Here is a 21,145-nt window from a genome sequence, read left to right as displayed (position 1 = left end):
TATATCTGCGACAGGCCAATTATATATTCAATAAAAGAATATTGGCTGTGAGTATACATACATCTGCCGGTAAAACCGATTGACACCATTTGTATTTTTTTAGAAAATTTGAAATTCTGATCCGATAGTCAGTTTTTATACCCTACAACACTATGTGTTGGGGGTATTATAAATTTGATTGGGCCAAAAATTATGTAACACCTCGAAATAAATATTGGTTTCCCTCATAAGAAAGTATATATGGATCTTCCTATCGATCCTCGACGAGCTGAGTTGATTTAGCTATGTATTTCTGTCCGTCCTATGTATGTCTGTCCGTCAGTTTGTTAATTTGTAACTGCGCTGCAGGTCGCAATTATGGCCCGACCTATACGAAATTTTGCACGGAGGTGGTGTTATGGTCAGAATAGAAGTCTTTTAGATATTACCGCATAATATTTAGGGGTTGAAATGAACCAAAAGCTGAAAAATTTCCGGATTTTGCAGTTGCTCTACAGGTCGCAATTATAGACAGATCGACGCAGAAGTTAGCATGGGGCTAGAGCGTAGGGCTGGGAAAAAGCTTTCCAATTTGGATGGTCATCGGGTAATATTTAGTGGGTGAAATAGGCGATAACATTTGTGTTAAATAAAGTCAAATTTTCCATTAAAACGAGAATATTTTTAATCCCGGCGAAATCACAAATAGACGAACAGGTAAATTCTGACCGTTACGTAGATGCCGATAGTAAATATATCGGATATATATAGCGAAATATATACAATGTGTATATACAAAGCAAAGGAATGTTAGATGGAATGCTTATATCTCAAGAATGGCTGGACCGATTTTGACAAATTTTGTCAATTCAGAATGCCCTCTTGACATAAAAGTATAAAATCTAAAAAAATCGCAAAAAAATAAGTCAAAAATGATCTTAATATAGATTTTTTTAGTATTTTGTGACATTTTTTTATTTTTTCATATTTTTTATCGCACGCGATTTTTTCAATTTGACTTATAATATTAAGGTGTAATATTTTTCCACCTTACAACACAGTTTTGGGATATTATATACAGATTGCAATTATCGTCCGATCCTCACGAAAAGGGTAGGGTTAGGCTCAGAAGGGCTAGGCCTATTGTTTTCAAAGATGTCCGCAATATATTTAGGGGTTGAAATGGACCAACAACTAAAAATGTTCCTAATTTTGCAGCCGTTATAAAGGTCATAAATAGAAACCAAAGGACACGAAATCTCCCATGAAATTAGAGTTTAGGACAGCGGGTAGTATGGACCACTACTTTTATGTGAAAAAATACCAACATTTCCATTCTACCGAAATGCTGAAAATAACTTGTAGGCGAAATCCAAAATACATAAAAGGCGAACTTCTGGCTTTTTTATGCAAATTTCGTTGACGAATATAGCCAAATATCGTAGACAAGTACATCAAATATATCAGACTAAATTTAGAGGTACAGAGGGGCCTCTTGCTTTTGGAGCTGATTGCAAAATAATTTCCTGATTACATAATTGAAATCTATCTACATGGAATTTAGCATGGGAACAAAGTTAAGGACAGGGAAGAAGTCTAGAAGTCTTTTGGATGACCATTGGTTTATATTTAACTGTAAAATGGACCACAACAAGTAACGGCACGACGGAGTGCGTAAATATTGGGCAAATGTCCCTGGTCAAAATGTTAAGGGTAAGTGCTCTATGACATAACTTCAAAAGCGACATCATTCAAAATGGATTTGGACATAAGCGGGCTTTTTACATATTGTAGTGTTTTATGGTATCACATGGTTGGCCCCGCACGACTATAGCCTTTCGATTCCAATTTTTGTTGAAAAAATCATACAATCTCTTACCTCTCTCTCCAAAAAACTTCTCCTTCCCCAAAAATTTAAATTAGACAACATTTGATTTTTAGTTTCAAACATATTTTTATTTTTAACTTATATAAATTTTGTATTTTATTTAACTACACATGTTGTTGTTTTTATTCTTTTCTGTCTGTTGGATTTTGTTCTTGTATTTTGGTTGTTGTTAAGTTTGGTTCAATTCATTACAAGATTTTTGTTACTTCTGGTTTTGGATATTTTCATTTGAAAATAAAATGTTCATCTTGCTGGTTTTTGCTGTCTATTATTCTTTCAAATCCAATTATATATCTTTTTGTTTTGTTTTTTTTTGTATTTCAGAAATATGAATAATATTTATTTATATATACGGTTTTGTTTATAACATTTAACAGTTTTGCTTCGTTCATCTCTTTCGTGCCATATTTTCGTCGATAGCATTTTTTTTGTTTCTTTCTTTCAATTCATAATACATAATAATATCAATGAGAATAAGAGGGAGGAGGAAGGAGAAGGTAATTGGGTTTAATATATTATTTTTAAAGATTTCTTTTTTTTGTTTAAAATTATTTTGTTTTAATTCAATTTTTTGTCTATACCTTAAAAATAAATATGTATATATAAATATATATTTTTTGGTAATTTATACAGAAAACAACAATAAAAAACATATTGTGGGCTATTTTTAGTGTTTTTGTTGTTCAATGTTCCACTCACAACTAGGAATAAAAATTATCTTACAAAAGTTGGAAAATTTGTTTCTAAACATGTGTGAATCTAAAATTTGGAATGAAGGACGATGCTAGGATAGTTGAGATCATTTCTAAAAATGGAGAAAATATTTTATGAAAATGAGATCACTGGTTTCTGGTTTCCATATTTCTAGGAACATGGTTTGAAAAACACCAAAGACTTGCAGCTTGATGAGATCTGTGAATTCCTTGAAAGTTGTAAAATAATTCAACTACATAATCATTTGTAAAAACACCGTTCTTTAGGAGTCAGATCACATTGTTTGTTATTTGAATCTTTATCATGGTAAAATACCAAGTCTTTCGAATAAAGAAAATTAGGGGGTTTGAAACTCCAAGTCATTGCGGCCCGATAAATAAGCCGATTTTTTCTTCATTACAAAATCTTGTCCATTTCAGTCAATGCCCAAAATACTTGCCATGAAGTTCCGACAATATTGACAAGCGTCAAGTTTGGTTAAAACAATGTTTAAATAAAAATATTTTTTTCTAAATTTCAATTCTTTTAAAGAATCTGTGTCCTTAAGACCCTATAGAACCCTTGAGTATAGGATGAAACATATGTATGTATATGTGGTGCAATATTCTGGTTTTTCTTATTTTAGGATATCCTTTAACTATGCTGATTGATTGGCTTTTGCGTCTGTTTTTTTTTTTTTTTTTTGTAGTTCATACTATGTGGTGCCGATGATTATGTATAAATGAATTATTATTTGTTTCCATATTTTTTCATGTATGTATATATTTTTTATGTTATGTTTTCTATTTCTGTGTTGTCTATTTATTATAAATATTCAACTTCTATGACTGTATACAAATTTCAGTTTAAGGATTATCTGCCTATTCCATGTTCGGTTGTTTGAAAAATAGTTTATAGGTATGTCTGAAAGGTATGTATATATATATATATTAGTTATGTATATATTGTATACGTCCGTCTGTAAATATTAAGTTCTATTTATATTTGTTTTTTTCTGTATAAATTCATTAACTATACTTTTTTACTGAGTGCCTTAGTAGGGGGACGCATTCGATCCCAACCACACAATACTTACTTACATTCATAACAATCTAAGGAGCTTGGTTTTGTTTTGTGCATGTGCTTGCTATTACATAGAAGTTAACAGGGGAATACCTACAAAACAAAACAAGTCTTTGAAATCTTGAGTCATTCGGCGGGTCCAACAAATGAAATGAAAGTAATGACGAAGTTAAAAACATATGGAAAATATTAGAAACAGAATTTCCACGAACTGTCTACACAGTAAATCAATTGTTTCCCCAGAGACTAGAATAAAATACAAGTTTTTCGGAAATTTCACAAAAGAGACCAAATGTCTCCACAAAGTTTTCTAAACGAAAACCTTGTCTTCACAAAGTTTTCTAAACGAAAACATTGTCTGCACAAAGTTTTCTACACGGAAACCTTGTCTCCACAAAGTACTCTAAACGAAAACATTGTCTCCATAAAGCTTTCTTTTCGAAAACCTTGTCTCCACAATGTTTTCTATACGAAAACCTTGTCTCCACAGAGTTTTCTATACGAAAACCTTGTCTCCACAAAGTTTTCTATACGAAAACCTTGTCTCCACAAAGTTTTCTATACGAAAACCTTGTCTCCACAAAGTTTTCTATACGAAAACCTTGTCTCCACAAAGTTCTCTATAAGAAAACCTCGTCTCCACAAAGTTTGCTATAAGAAAACCTTGTCTCCACAAAGTTTTGTATATGAAAACCTTTGTCTCCACAAAGTTTTCTCATAGAAAACCTTGTCTCCACAAAGTTTTCTATACGAAAACCTTGTCTCCACAAAGTTTTCTATACGAAAACCTTGTCTCCACAAAGTTTGCTATAAGAAAACCTTGTCTCCACAAAGTTTTCTATAAGATAACCTTGCCTCCACAAAATTTTCTATGCGATAACCTTGTATCCACAAAGTTTTCTATACGAACACATTGTCTTCACAAAGTCTTCTATACGAAGACTTTGTCTCCACAAAGTTTTATCTACGAAAACATTGCCTCCACAAAGTTTTCTATGCGAAAACCTTGTCTCCACAAAGTTTTCTATACGAAAACCTTGTCTCCACAAAGTTTTCTATACGAAAACCTTGTCTCCACAAAGTTTTCTATACGAAAACCTTGTCTCCACAAAGTTTTCTATACGAAAACCTTGCCTCCACAAAGTTTTCTATACGAAAACCTTGTCTCCACAAAGTTTTCTATACGAAAACCTTGTCTCCACAAAGTTTTCTATACGAAAACCATGTCTCCACAAAGTTTTCTATACGAAAACCTTGTCTCCACAAAGTTTTCTATACGAAAACCTTGTCTCCACAAAGTTTTCTATACGAAAACCTTCTCCGCAAAATTTTCTATATGAAAACCTTTTCTCCACAACGTTTTCTATACGAAAACCTTGTCACCACAAAGATTTCTGTACGAAACCATCGTCTCCACAAATTTTTCTCATAGAAAACATTGTCTCCACGAAGTTTTCTAAACGAAAACCTTGCCTCCACAAAGTTTTCTATACGAAAACATTGTCTCCACAAAGTTTTCCATACGAAAACATTGTCTCCACAAAGTTTTCTATACGAAAACATTGTCTCCACAAAGTTTTCTATACGAAAACATTGTCTCCACAAAGTTTTCTATACGAAAACATTGTCTCGACAAAGTTTTCTACACGAAAATATTGTGTCCACAAAGTTTTCCACCTAATGTTATCTTTGAAAAAACATAGTCTGCGTAGAGTTTTCTATAGGAAAACGTTTTCAGCACAGTATTGTCTTCAGAATGACCAAGCTTCTTCGCTTGGGAAAGAGAGAGTTTGAGAACGGTTTCTGTGAAAAGGAAAATCAAATTTTTCTAAAGTACAAAATACCGCGAAATATAGGGGAATACATCAAAACAAATCATGGGACAGGAAGAGAAAATCAGGAAAAGACATTACCTTTTGTTTATTTCCTATGTACATACAACTATACACGAGTGCATTTATTTTCCTAGTTTTATTCTCTAAATCAATACATAACTCGTTTCAACGGACGACATGTTGTGATAATTTCTATAAAATAACAAAAACTATTTAATTTTCCATTTGTTTATGTTTTATTTTGGGAAATTGGTCAATTTTCATAGAAATGTCTTTTAATATGGCAAAACAGATGGTTAATAATATACGAGACGATAATTTCTGTTTTTTTTTTTTGTTTAAATACAACGATGTTTGGTTTTTTTTTCCAAAAAGTTTTGGAGAGATCGAGTCATGAGCCATGCAAATATAGTATATGTATGTATAGAGAGAGAGAGAGGTACAAACGTTTCTTTTAAGTGAGTTAAGTGTGAAATGCAAAAGGAAACAACTCAATTGAAAACTAATATTCAGTTTGTTTTGTTTTTTTTTTTGTTATAATATTATTTATTTGGAACATAGAGTTAGATTTTCATATATGTATAATATATATTTGTATATAAATCAAATTTGAAACATTCAACATATTTGGTTTTTTGGTTTTCATTTTCATTGTTCGATTTCAATTAATGTATGTTTTGTATATCTGTACTTATATACCAGGGAATATACTACCTATATATGTATGCGTGTATGTATGCGGAGATGTATTTATTATGTATATAATATGTATGTTTGAATGTTTTTTGTATTATGTATTTTTGTGTATGTATATGTATGGTGTCGGTGTCTGAGTTGTGGATGAGATAGTGAGGTCTTTTTCTTTCATGAATCATAGATTGATTTTCAAATTAATTTTTATACATTTCACGTTTTATTTGTTTTTTTTTTTGGTTTTTTAAACTAGACGTAATTAAAAAATAACAACAAACGAAACCAAAATAATTTTTTGTTGCATTCCTTCTTTGTTTTTGGAAATTTATAATTATAATTTAATATTATATTTTTACATATGTATTTACTATTAATAATAATTTTGTATTTCTCATTGTTTGTTTAGTTGCATTTTTCTGTATGGCCATATATAGTTTGCTGTTGCTTTCCTTCTTCCTTTGTGTTCTTCTTTTTATTTTTATACAGGACAAAAAAACATCTACTTTTTTTGTAAAATTTTCTTTTTCTTTTCTTAAAAAAAGAGGAAATATTATTGTATTTTTTTTTCTCTTTTTCTTTTTGTTGTATATATATATATTCTTTTGTATATATTGTTGTTGTTAGGTATATCAATTTATTGTTTATACTAATATTATGTGAAGTTATTATAATTATTATGTTGTTGTTGTTGCTGTTTTAACTAATTCAATATATTATTTATTGTTTGCACATTTATAATATATTGCATTCTATTTTATTTAAGTTATTGTTTTTTTTTTTTTTAATTTTTTTATTGAATTAAATATTTTTTTTTGTTTTTTAATAATTTTTAATTTTGTATGCTAATAATTAATAATATATATTTTTTTGGTTTTGTTTATAATAATATGCATATAATATAAATAAGTAAGTAATAACTATTATTGTTCTTAATAATCTCTTTTTAATATATATTTTATTCTCTGCTTTCTTAACAAGTTCTTCTATTTGTATTTATAGTTTTTATAAGAAAAGAGGTAAACAAACTCATAAAATTCAATTTAAAAAATATGTTTTTAGAGAATCAAAAAAACTAACATCAAATCAATAGTGTCTTGCATCACCTCAGTACGCTTGGCATACATAATTTGAGGATATAATAAGCGGCCAGCGCTTTTTGTTTCATTAGTTTTCTACTGGAAAAAGATGTCTCCACTAGGTATTGAAAAATATGGTTGCATCAGAATTTCTATTAGATAACTTTTGTCTCAACAAAATGTTAGCTACATAGATTTCCAGAAATCAGTTATATTCTTTTGGTATCATATCAAGATTTGTAGCATAGTTTGAAGTTGTGCCCTTGACAAACTTCGATATAATTAAAAATGCTCGAGGATCCGATTAAGAAATATTACTTATAAATAAAAACCTGCTATAAACTGCCTTTGCTATAATACAGCCTTACATAAAACAAATTCAGTAATAAAACCTTGTTTTTTGTAAGAGTGAAAAGTTTTTCATGAATGCTTCAAAGGAAACCCTTAAATTGTTAAGTGTTTTCGTAAGAATATTGAGTCTCCACAAAGCTTTCTACGAAAAATCTTAGTCTCCACCAAGTTTTATATCATTAAACCTTGTCTACACAAAATTTTCTATGATAAAACCCTGTCTTAACAAAGTTTTCTACGGGAAAAACCTTGTCTCCACAATGTTTTCTATGAGAAAATCTTGTATCCACAAAGTTTTTTAGGATAAAACCTTGTCTCCACAAAGATTTCTATACAAAACCATTGTCTCCACAAAGTTTTCTATATGAAACCATTGTCTCCACAAAGTTTTCTATATGAAACCATTGTCTCCACAGAGTTTTCTATACGAAACCATTGTCTCCACAAAGTTTTCTTCACGAAAACCTTGTCTCCAGAAACTTTTCTGTACGAAAACCTTGTCTTCACAAAGTTTTCTATGAGAAAATCATGTCTCCACAAAGTTTTCTATGAGAAAACCATGTCTCCACATAGTTTTCTATAAGAAAACATTGTCTCCACAAAGTTTTCTATACGAAAACTTGTCTCCTCAAAGTTTTCTATACGAAAACCTTGTCTCCTCAAAGTTTTCTATATGAAAACCTTGTCTCCACAAAGTTTTCTATATGAAAACCTTGTCTCCACAAAGTTTTCTATATGAAAACCTTGTCTCCACAAAGTTTTCTATACGAAAACCTTGTCTCCACAAAGTTTTCTATACGAAAACCTTGTCTCCACAAAGTTTTCTATACGAAAACCTTGTCTCCACAAAGTTTTCTATACGAAAACATTGTCTCCACAAAGTTTTCTATACGAAAACCTTGTCTCCACAAAGTTTTCTATTCGAAAACCTTGTCTCCACAAAGTTTTCTATACGAAAACCTTGTCTCCACAAAGTTTTCTATACGAAAACCTTGTCTCCACAAAGTTTTCTATACGAAAACCTTGTCTCCACAAAGTTTTCTATACGAAAACCTTGTCTCCACAAAGTTTTCTATACGAAAACCTTGTCTCCAAAAGTTTTCTATGTGAAAAACTTGTTTCCACAAAGTATTCTATAGAGAATCACTGTCTCCGCGAAGTTTTCTATGCGAAAATCTTGTCTCCACAAAGTTTTCTTTAGGAAAATTGTGTTCCTGGAAGTTTTTAATGAGAAAATCTTGTCCCCTAGACTTGAGGTATCCAAGAGATATATAAGAGACTTGTGTCTTTGTCTACGTAAAGTTTTCTTTGAGAAAATTGAGTTTCCCTAAATTTTCCAATTAAAGAATTTTCCTTTAATAAATATTTTTATAAGAACATTTTGTCTCAAATGAATTTTTACTTTTTGAATATTATGTTTTCTGTGAGAAAACTTTGTCCCTAGTTTAAAAGTTTTCCGTGTTTCAAATCCTTTCCCTGCCATTCCCCTGCCAAAATTTAAAGAATTTATTTTTGAAACAATTTGAGACTAAACATATGTTTTTATTGGGGCCAATAAGTTATACATACAATAAATAATTCGTAATTTGTCTAAGAATATTTATTTATTAAATTTTAACTAATGAAATTTTTATCAATATTGTTGTTATATCCTCCAATGATATTTGCAGGACACTAAAATGAAAAAAATGTAACAAAAATACATTATTTTTCTAATAAAAAAAACATAAATTGCTAATGAGCAAATTATTTCTGTATACATATATATAGTTTTGCAATTTCAATTATAAATACTTTTTTTATAATTTTTAGTTTGTCCTGTTGTGAAACACAAAAATGGAAGTTAAATAATTAGGCAGGAATTAATTTAAATTAATTTTCAATTATAAATATGTATAATTTTCTTTCATTCCAAATCACTGGTTAAAGTTTAACTTTGTTATATTTGCTTTTAGTTATGCTTTCATTTTTTATTTTGTAAATTTTTTGTTTAATTATCATTTTTGTTTTGGGTTTTTAATTTAATAAAGGAATTATTAATGTTGCTGCTGCTGCTGTAGAGAGAGAATTTTGTTATTTATTTTCTCAATTGTTTTTTTTATATTTTTTTTGTTCGGTTTCATATATAGAGTTAGTTATATTTATAAGTGTATGTGTATGTATATATACGTGTTTAAGTGTATTTTTTATTTGTTTGTTCTCTTTTTGTTTAATCAATTTAAGTTATTGTAAATTTTTGTGATTTTTCAGTGTTTTTGCTAAATAATTTATTTCCGGTATTTTTTTATTTTTATTGTAATTTACATAACAATTTATTGTGGGGACTATTTTTGGATTTATTTTTTGTTTCTTCTGTAAAAGTCTTTTCTATAGTTGTGTTGTTGCGATGCGTTTTTCTTTCTGTCCGAACCTGGATAATGATGTTATAGAAAATATATAGCAACATGGTCAGATATAACATTTTTCGAAACAAATGGGTCTTCCAATTCTCAAGAGGAAAATGCCAAATAGGATTCCTTTAAATAAAAGGAAAAATGAGATAAATAACGAATTAGTCATATTTTCTTTATTTTCCATTTGTTTCAGAACTTTGTTTTATGGCTGACCAAGCTACCGGCTTTCCTGAAGCACTCCAGACCTAAGATTTCTTTCCTTCTCTTTTCTGCAATGCATATTTCCGTGGAAACTTTCTAATTTCGATTTTATTAACATTTTAACAGTAGTAACATTTTTGTTGTTATAAATTATAAACAGACTAAGTTTCGTTTAAAATATAAATGAAAATAAATTAAAAAAAAAACTTATTTATTTGTTATGATGATTTTTTTATTACATTTCAGTTTTCTTCCAACAAATAATAAAAATCATTATTTATATTTGTCAACGTCGTAGATTTTTTGTAAGAGATTTTCATATTTTTTTTATTCAAAGATAAGGGTTTTTTCTTGACTAAAATTTAACAACTTTGAAATCGATTTTCAATATAGAGTTTAATAATAATTTGTTTAATAGAGTTTTGTTTTTGTCATTTGTTAAGTTTATTTATATCATAATAGAGATATTTAAATTAAAAGCTATTCGTATTTGCTTTCTTCTTTTGTTTTTTTTTTTATTTTTGTTATTGTAAATTTGGTTTTATTTCTGTACACAAGAGGTAAAAAAACGAAGACCAGCATTTGTGGATTAGTAAAAAGAAGGGCAAAAGGAAGCAAAAATGGTTTTGAGAACAGAAAGTTGTTTCGAGAAGATGCCCTTTTGATTTTGAAGAAGATGTGAATTAGTGTTCTGTGAATCATTTGCAGAACTTTTCGTATTTTCGATTCACTATTACTAATTTTTTACAGAAATTTTGAAAAAAAAAGAATCAATGTCAAGGGTTATCTTAGACAGAAATTGATGTAAAAGAGCTCAGTAAGAGTCCGGATCATAAATACTTTTAAAAACTATCAAGAATGTCATGTCTATAAATTTTCAATGTTATTTGATAAAATCATATGTGTATGTGATTGCAGAGAGTTATAGCAGGTTTACGTTGTAAACGATTTAGAAAACCTAGTTCCATTACAGATTAACCCGGAAAAAATCTCCAACATATCTTTAGAGTCACTAGTAAAATTGTTTCTCTAAAAATAATAACCGACAAAGATTCGAATTCGAAAGGCATTGCATTACCTAGTGTAAGTGTAGGTTACGTTTTGAATAAACTTTAGAAATTACAGATTAAAAATATCTTTGAAATCAATTAAAAGTTGTATATGAAATTATTTGGTAATCCTTTAATAAGGATATATAATACCTTTGGAATGTATTATTAGGGATGGGTAATCATTAAAATTAATAAGAACAAATGATTCGGAAAGGAGTAATACAAACTGAAAACCTTGTCTCCCCAAAGTTTTCTAAAAGAAAACCTTGTCTCCCCAAAGTTTTCTAAAATAAACCCTGTCTCCACAAAGTTTTCTATAAGAAAACCGTGACTTCACAAAGTTTCCAGTAGAAAATCGTGACTCCACAAAGTTTTCTATACGAAAGCCTTGTCTCCACAGAGTATTCTATACGAAAACCATGCCCCCACAAAGTTTTCTATACGAAAACCATGCCTCCACAAAGTTTTCTATACGAAAACCTTGTCTCCACAAAGTTTTCTATACGAAAACCATGTCTCCACAAAGTTTTCTATACGAAAACCATGTCTCCACAAAGTTTTCTATACGAAAACTATGTCTCCACAAAGTTTTCTATACGAAAACCATGTCTCCACAAAGTTTTCTATACGAAAACCATGTCTCCTCAAAGTTTTCTATACGAAAACCTTGTCTCCACAAAGTTTTCTATACAAAAACCTTGTCTCCACAAAGTTTTCTATACGAAAACCTTGTCTCCACAAAGTTTTCTATACGAAAACCTTGTCTCCACAATGTTTTCTATACGAAAACCTTGTCTCCACAAAGTTTTCTATACGAAAACCTTGTCTCCACAAAGTTTTCTATACGAAAACCTTGTCTCCCCAAAGTTTTCTGTACGAAAACCTTGTCTCCACAAAGTTTTCTATACGAAAACCTTGTCTCCACAAAGTTTTCCATACGAAAACCTTGTCTCCACAAAGTTTTCCATACGAAAACCTTGTCTCCACAAAGTTTTCTATACGAAAATCTTGTCTCCACAAAGTTTTCTATACGAAAATCTTGTCTCCACAAAGTTTTCTATACGAAAATATTGTCTCCACAAATTTTTTATATGAAAACCTTGTCTCCACAAAGTTTTCTATACGAAAACCTTATCTCCACAAAGTTTTCTATACGAAAACCTTGTCTCCACAAACTTTTCTATATGAAAACCTTGTCTCCACATGCTTTTATATAGCAAAATCTTGTCTCCACAAAGATTTCTATAAGAAAACCTTGTCTCTACAAAGTTTTGTTAAAATTCCAAAAATTTTCAGCAACTGTTTGTTTCATAAAATCCACTAAATGTCTCTAATTAATTTTAACAATTACCCATCCCTGGTCTCGTAATTTATATACGATTTGTTTATTTTTATTTATGTATATGATATTGATTGTATTTTTATATAATATATTTTTATGTATATGGAATGGCCTTTTTTCTTTGTCTTTTGGAAAATTTAACTATTTTTTTATTTTAGGGAGTTCTTTGGTTTTTTTGTTGTGTATTGTTGTTGTTATTTTTTTTCTATATGTATACGGGGATGTGTGAAATGTTATGTGAGGTTTATAGGACTTTTAACTTTTGTTGCAAGTTAACATAATTAATATTATTATTATTATTTATATGTATATATATTTCATTTATAAATAAAATCATAAATTTTAACTACAGTAGACAGTGATATTGATGATTTTGTTGTTCGTTTTTCCTTATATGGTTAGTTGTTGTTGTTGTTTTTGTATTTCTTTTATTGATGGCGGCTGAGGCTTTTTTTGATGCAAACTTTCTCTTGTTGTTGTTGTAGTACTTATTTGTTGAAGGCGAAAATGTCATTTGATATCCTTGAAGGGAGAGAGGGAGAGAAAAAATAGATTTTTAGCAAATTTTTTTATTCATCCAACCAATCACATGGAAATACCTCTCCACTTACAAATAGTCACCAACCTTTTTGTTGTTGTTTGTTTTTGGTATTGTTATGAGATCTTCATAATAAAAATGCTTACTTTTTGTTGTTTTGGTAGTTCATTTTTTTCTGTTTCTTTTTTTGTAGACATTATGCTGGCTGGCATATTTTGGTTTGCAATTTCTCTTTTTGGGATTTTTATTTCGTTATGTTGCTATAGTTGTTGTTGCATTTTTGGGATGATGATAAATGACTTGACTGACTGACTAACTGATTTCAGCTGCTGGTTATGAGTGATGATGGATTAGTACGTATCCCATTATGTCTTTGCAATTTACTTCATATTCTTGAGAATCTCATCTGTTTCCTCAGGATCTTTGAGGGTATGCCATTGGGCTATGGGTCGTCGTGGTGAAGCCAACATGTCGGACCAATGTCTTAGCTCGGTGCCGGTTGCCATGCATCCCAATATACAGCGTCCAATGGGCTCAGAAGTACCGATACGATCGTAATCCACAACAGTAATAACCAGACAGATTTTCTTATGGAGCAATGGCGCACATGACGATGGTGGTGGTGGAGATGGAGATAAATTGGAGATGTGGTGTGAGATTCATTGGAAAAATGCACACGCACACACACAACGATAGGAAGATAAAAGAGAATAAAAAACAAAATGTTAATTTTTTTCCATAAAAATGATATGGTAGCATTTTTTGTATTTGTATTAGTTATTTAGTTGTAGAAGTTATGTTTTTTTAAGAGGTTTCATTTTGGAATTCTCTGTGTTGTCGGAGTCGAAAGAAGAAGAAGATATATTTTTGGTTTGATACTCTGTCAAGAGTGTTTGTTTGTTGACCTGGTAGGTTGTATTATCTCGCAATTTTATTTCTTTTTTGTTTTGGGAATTTCAAGTAGAAAGAATATTTAGTCGCAGTTGTGTAAAGTTAGTGGAGGATTTTGTAGAAGTTACATTTAAAGGTTTCAAACTAATTTTAGTTAATATGCATTTGATTATTTAACAATTTGTATCGTTGGTGTTATACATACTCGGGATCTGGTGCCAAAGTTTTGTTTTATGTTCAAAAAAAAAAAAACACTTAATAGTTGATTATTTTTTAAAATATACATATATTGGTTTTAATATACACATATATTATATACAAGAACACAGAGGTATGATAAGAAAATAAAAATTGCGAAAAGTTGGATAGGATGTCACAGAAATTACAAATATTGCGGGCAATAAGGGTATTCTTAATTAATTATTAAATAGATGGATGGTCTATCAAGAAGTCTTCAAGAGATATAATGGAAGTCAGAAATTTTCATTTGTTTTGAAGATTTTTGAGAGTTGCTTATGGACGGATGACCTGTCAACAAATCGCCTATAGTTGTAGTAACTTTCAAGGTATTTTTACAGGTTCAATAGGTTCAACCTGCATAACGATGGCCTCAGGGAAAATTTGTACACTTTTTCTTTACATTTTTATTGGAAAATTCATTTTTTCTCTTGGACTTCGAGGATATATTCTAAGGGCATTTCTAGCTAATTCGGTGTAATGAGGTCCACTAAAAACGAAAAATTGTTTAATTGATTTCGTTTAAAAATTTTCGTTTGGAGCGTTTTTTGAGTAAAATACTATGTGTTGGATACATACAATTCGAGGGGTGATTTTTCTGCGAAAGAAAAGCCCATTGAGGAGTTTTTATATTTATATATATATATACCCCTTATTCCATACAAAATATTCTATACTCCATACAAAATGTTATATATATATATATATATATATATATATATATATATATATATATATATATATATATATATATATATATATATATATATATATATATATATATATATATATATATATATATATGTATATATACAGTTGCAGATAAATATAAAAAGATTAACTACATACATGTACGGCCTTCTGAAGAAAATATGTCACTACGGCAGACATCAAACGCTTTAAGGGAGCTACTTTTTATATAAAATGTCTTTAATATAAAAAATAAAATTTCAGACATCATCTTCTGATTGAAACCTCACTAGAGTTCCTTCAAATATAGAAAACCTATTTATAGTTTCGCGAAAAATAGGAAACTTCTATTATGACTTTGGATTAAAAAGCTTTTAAGAAGCCTGCATTTTATAGAAGAAAGACTTTAATTGAGGTCTTCTATTGATCCAGATGAATCCTAAAAAAAGATGACGTTATAAGGGGTATCCGATCTTCTATACGTGGTACACAAATGGAATTTTTGGAAATACAGGGTGAGATGAATAAACTGCAACCAACTTCAGACTGCTGTCATTTCTAAGCCACTCGTCCGACAGCTGTTAAAATGATTCCAGTGACAGCTCATTATGTTGTTTACAGGCGTACAAAAGCAATTTGGTGAGACTTTTCCAGAAAAAAGTAATTCGTGATGGAATTCATTCGGAAAATATTACAAAATGAGCTCGGGGTAAAGCCATTGAAATTTCAAAAAGTGCAAAAACAAAACCAGAAGGGAAATAGACTCAAAAGAGCTAAAGAGTTGCTTCGCTTTGCCGAAAGTGGTGAACTGCCGAATTTGGTTTTCTACGATGAGAAAACATTCGTTGTCCAGCAGTTTGTAAATAAACAAAATTATCGTGTTTACTTGCCAAAGAGGTCAGCTGAAAATGTGCACCTTCGGTTGGCCACCAGAACTCAAGCGCCAGCCATGGTGATGGTGTGGGCCGCCATAACAGAAAATGATCGCTCTTCGCTCGTATTAATCGACAGTGGCATCAGAATAAATGTCGAATATTATCGCGAAAATATTTTGGAGGGTGTATTAAAGCCTTCGGCACGCAACATTTTGCCGTAGACCTTGGACATTCCAACAGGACTCACAACGCGCCACCTGAAAGTGGTTAAAAAATGAGGTTCATCGCTTAATTTCCAGCGCACAGTAGCCACCAAAATTTCCGGATACCAATCTGTTAGACTATTGTGTCTGGAGTATTTTGGAAAGCAAGGTTGGCACTAAAAAATGGTATTTAAGGAATACTACAGGCTAAGACAGAAAATTGCCATTGCAGGTCCACGTCTTCGTATAGCCTCCATATAACGGTACCTCCCGATATTCGGTATTTTGATGATTGTAGCCTCATGTTTCAATGGAATTGTCTGAAAATCCACACAAGAAGTTCCTTCTGAGTACTTTACCCTCTGAAAGAGAATTGTCTGCATAGACCCACGATATAGTATAGTCTCTAATATTCCCTATTTGGATGATTTTAGCTACATTTTTACCGGAATTGTCTTAAATTTTGTACTTAAAGCTCGTAGTGGGTAATGCAGCCTATGACATAAAGTTGTAAATGCAGCACCACGTCTTCTTATAACCCACATATAACGGTCTTCCTTTGGGCGGTATTTTTTGGAAATTTTTCAAGTTCCTTAAAAAGTGGGAAGGGTATTAAAAGTTCGGGCCGAAATTATATGCTTTTTTACTTGTTTTCTACTTTTATGGCCTGTTTCGGTATAGAGATACGAAAGTGAATTCAAAATAAAGACACAATCCCAAATTAGTTTTTTATATTAAAGTTACGTTAAATTCAAAATTTGAAAAACGCATTTTGAATGGCGTTTCGCCTTTAGCAGCGAAAATAAAACTATTTATTTTGGCCGGTATGTCACTGTAAAAATAATAGGGTAGTAGGACGATTTGTAAGTAGTTATTTGATAATTGAAGTTTTCGCTGATATGAAAATATGAATTTCTGGGTATGTCGCTGAACAGGTCCTTCAAGGCATCTCTCATAGATAGAAGCAGGGGTTTTATTATAAAATCTTCTAAATATAATTTAAGAGATCATTCTGTGGTTTTCTATTAATAGGTGTTCTGAAATTTTCTCCAAATAAATTGTATGTTTACAAAAAAGCCTTAAATGATGTATTACATATTTTTGAAGATGTGGACGCCTGTCCTTAAAAATTATTTTCAAAATATGCTTCCTTTGGGGAATCTCTCTTAATTTCTTTTTTTAATTTGTGCCAGTGAAAATTTCTTAAAAAAATAACTTTAAAAAATATTTAGTTTTAAATTTAAAATCAACATTTGTAATTTCTTGTGACCCCATTCTTACCATATTTTATAAAAAAAGGTATGTAGCTTATAAATACAATGTAAACGAAATAAAAAGCAATGTTTTGGAAATTAAAATAGATAACAACAATAATATCGGTAAAGCTAAATATTGACTACAGTTGGGGGGTTTTGTTTATAAAACAGCCAAGTTTTCTTTTTTGGTTTTTTATTTTCATTCGTTTTTGTTTTGTTAATGAGTGTCGGTTGGTTGGTTGGCTGGATGCCCTTAAGCGCAACATACATACAAACATACATTCATATGTATGTAGATTGGTGAGTCGTATACATACACATAACCATACTTTTGAGTGTGAGTGTGTGGTAGTTGATATGTGTAGCTTTAAAGAGTGATTGTTTAGTGACCTTTGCAGGGAAGTGGGAGTGGCAGTGGCTAATACTAAAAACCTTGCAACTAAGGCAGCTAAGTGTAAAAGGGTGAGTGGAGTGGGGGTGAGTTCTTGACATTAAGACAAATTTCAATTGGAGTTGTTTTGCTATGGAATTTAAAACATGCATTTGAGTTGTTGTTTACATGGGGTTGTGTGAGGGGGAGGAGTTTTTTGTTTTTGTTGTCTCATGGCATCTACCAATTTGTTGTGGTTTGTTTTGGCGTTAGATAAAGCGCTAATGTATTTAAGCTAGTGCCTTAGTAGTGGTATGGAGTTATGTAAATGTTTGTGAGCTGTTTCTCACATGTACTTGGATGTGTGTAATGGTGTATTTGAATGGCTTAATTTATGTTTTCTTTTTCTGAGATATTTATTTAAATGAACAATTTTCTTTTTTTTGATTGGAATTTCAAAAGTTTTTTTGCATTGCCAATTCGGGTTGTTGCAAAGAACATTGTTCATTAAATACTGGTAAACGAAAATGTATAATATTCAATCCTAAATTTGTTCGCAGGATTAACCAAGGGGAATTAGACGTTTTCACTCTCCTATAAAGGGTATTAAGCCTACAATTTTTGGATGGGCCGGGGTCAAAGCCTTAAAGACTAATACAAAAGTTTTTCTCTGGATATAACACCAGACCAGAATTGGTAACTTGCATCAAGACTGGGGGGCGGGGGACCAGAATTTGACTTTTTTCGACACATTATCTGTGATTCGTTGTTCTTAGCTTAAATGTGATTCATGTTGTTGTTGGTGGTGATGGTGTTCATAGTTCTTGTTGTTGTTTATTAGCTGTTGTTTTGTTGGTAATTAAAGAGTGTTGACGGTGTTTGTTTGCATGTTTATTTTATTGCTTGGTTTGTTTGTTTTGTATCAAATCAGAAGACAGTGTCAAAACAACGAACCCTGGGGGCGTGTTTTTCTTGCTTTTCAAGACGCTGTGGGGAGCCAAGCCCTATATTGGGGCCATGAAAATGCTCCGGTATCGTTGAGAGCTCGTTAAGTTATTTCTGAAGCGTTTTTCTTTTTCTTTTCGCAAAAAACGAAACTCCAAAACTAAGGCAACGAGTGTTTGAGTTGAGATTGAGTTGTTGTTATTGTTGTAGTGTTCTACTAAGTTGCATTCAAAACCCTGCGGAGTTTTGATTTTGAAATATTGTTGTTGTTGTGTATGCTCTGTGTGGCATTTGAGAAAAAAGCAACATAAACTTGTTGTTGTTGTTGTTCTTTGTAATTGTTATTTCTACATAAAGTGTAGTGTTGCTACTACAAAACAAAAAAGTTACTAATATGCAATTAATTTTGCTGCGTTGTTGTATTTTAGTTTATAGAGAGGTCAATTTTTGTTGTTTTTTTTTCTGGGGGGTAGGGATAAGGTTCTAAAAATTTTATTTGGGATTTTTTTTTGATTTTTGAAATTTTGTCTTTACTGCTGTTTTGTTTTTTTGTTTACTTTGGTAATATTTTTTTTGCAAATAATATCAAACCGAAACACACAAATAATTTTTGTAACGCCATAATTAAACACAAAAAAATTGTAAAGCACATCAATTCAATACTACAATTTATAATTAACAGATATAGGTCTTGTATTTAATTTTTTTTGAAAGCTCAACACAAATTAAACAAAAATCAAAAAGTTGTTGATAATTTTTTGACACATTTAAATTTTAAAATATTACAGAGGCATTAGACAGTGTTTTAGGGGAAATATGAGAACTTGTTCAATAGTTGGGAGATAAAAAATATTATTTTATACCCGATTTTGGTAACAATATTAAGAAATATATGTTCGTTTCATATTATTATTAATTAGAGATTAAAAACATAATAAAATTTAAGTGGCGTTTAGATTTTTCACATTATAGGAACATGTTTTTTCCGCCATACAAATCATTAATCTTGATATTTTTAAGACAGCATTAATAGTTCCTACATTGAGTTACAAACTTGATTTGAACTTTTGGATCCCTGGCCAGCTTAGAAGCAGGGATTTCCAACAAAATGTGTAGCAATCCATTATTAAATATGGAACGTTAAACAAATCAACGATGCATTGACATTTTAAAAAATTCTCCACAAAAATGTTGTGGAGATTGTAGGTCGTCATGAAGCAACTTGTTGGACCGTAATACAGAAATTTGGTTAAATATTCGAATTGTTAAGACAAGATAATGATGTGAAAAAGTGAAATCTATGTACGTCGACCAGGAACAACTGGGAATACTGCTGCTGTAGCACAAAGTGTGAACGAAAGTCCAAGTTCACTGCTCGTCGTTATTTGCCTAAGAGCTTGTTTCTTAAGGCTAACAAAGTTTATCAAATATGTCAGGTCTTTGCTGATTGGGTCCTTAAAATGGTTGGGTCTCGTAACTCATCGAAATAATAATTTTAGACCTAAAGTATATATTCTTGATCAGCGTAAAATTCTAAGAGTCAAAACGAATTAAGATAGGAAGCTAAAATTTTGTACAAGTCTGTATTTTGCCTGCAAGAATATCAAGTTCGAAGGTCCACGATATCGTACCCATACACGGGACTCCCGATATTCGGTATTTTGATATTTTAAGCCAAATTTTTCAATGGAATTGTCTGAAATTCATCACAAGGAGTTCTTTCTTTTTACCCCCTGGAGGAGAATTGTCTATATAGGTCCGCGATATCGTATATATCCCATATATCCACGAAATCGTATATCGGGAGGTATATTTGGTATTTTGATGATTGTAGTCAAATTTTTCAATAGAATTGTCTGAAATCCACACAAGGAGTTTCTTCTGAGTACTTTACCCCGTGAAAGAGAATTGTCTATATAGGTCCACGATATTCGATATTTTGATGATTTAGTCAAATTTTTTAATGGAGATTTCTCAAAATCCACACCAGGAGTTCTTTACTAAAGTTTAAAGCTCATATTAAGTTCTACAACCTAGGATGGAAAATTGGTATTGGTAAAATGGTATTTTGATGATGTTAGCAACATTATTCACCGGGATTGTTTAAAGTTTGATGATATTAACGGAATTGTTTCAACTTTCGCATTTGAAGCTCAGAATCGGTACTACAGTCTATGACAAAATTTCACTTGTGCAGGTCCACGTCTTCGTATAGCCCCCATATAAATGCTTTCATTTAAGTGGTATTTTTCGATGGATTTGTTTTTGAAATTTTTCAAGATCCTCTAAAACGGTGGAGGGTATTAAAAGTTTGGCCCGGCCGAACTTAGCTTTTTTATTTTTTATCACATTTTGCTAAATTAAAGTCCAGAAAGAGAATGAATCGTTTTTTTATTTAATTGTTTTTTATTCGAATACAATTCTGTGTCAACTTAGTCATGGCCATATGTAAGTTTCTTCGTCCTAGAAAATGACGATATTTCTTCCAATATTTGATACAAAACTTTCGTACATAAAATCAACGTTTGATATGGCCTCTCAAACCTGCAATTCC

The 21,145-nt window shown here is 30.8% G+C and overlaps 1 protein-coding gene across 13 annotated transcripts in view; it reads right to left on the bottom strand.

The window, feature by feature from the left end:
• Positions 1 to 2,145: 2,145 nt before the first annotated feature.
• The window catches only part of LOC101899869 (synaptotagmin 1), an 89,037-nt gene continuing 70,037 nt past the window's right edge, over positions 2,146 to 21,145 (bottom strand). For 4 of the 13 annotated variants that reach the window (XM_011294872.3, XM_059121239.1, XM_059121238.1 and 1 more), the window contains exons 9-10: positions 13,198 to 13,711; positions 2,146 to 13,108 (exon numbers count right to left, since the gene is read on the bottom strand). In XM_011294872.3, the coding sequence (XP_011293174.1) occupies positions 13,505 to 13,711 (207 nt within the window). In that variant the 3' untranslated portion in view covers positions 2,146 to 13,108; positions 13,198 to 13,504. Of the gene's footprint in view, positions 13,109 to 13,185; positions 13,712 to 21,145 lie in introns of all 13 variants that reach the window. The other 9 variants (XM_059121234.1, XM_059121237.1, XM_059121236.1 and 6 more) reach the window with 9 other exon arrangements.

The sequence above is a fragment of the Musca domestica genome, unplaced genomic scaffold, assembly GCF_030504385.1.
Source record: "Musca domestica strain aabys unplaced genomic scaffold, Musca_domestica.polishedcontigs.V.1.1 19, whole genome shotgun sequence".
NCBI lineage: Eukaryota > Metazoa > Arthropoda > Insecta > Diptera > Muscidae > Musca > Musca domestica.
Note: the sequence above shows the minus strand (reverse complement) of the source record. Positions and strands in the feature narration are given on the sequence as shown.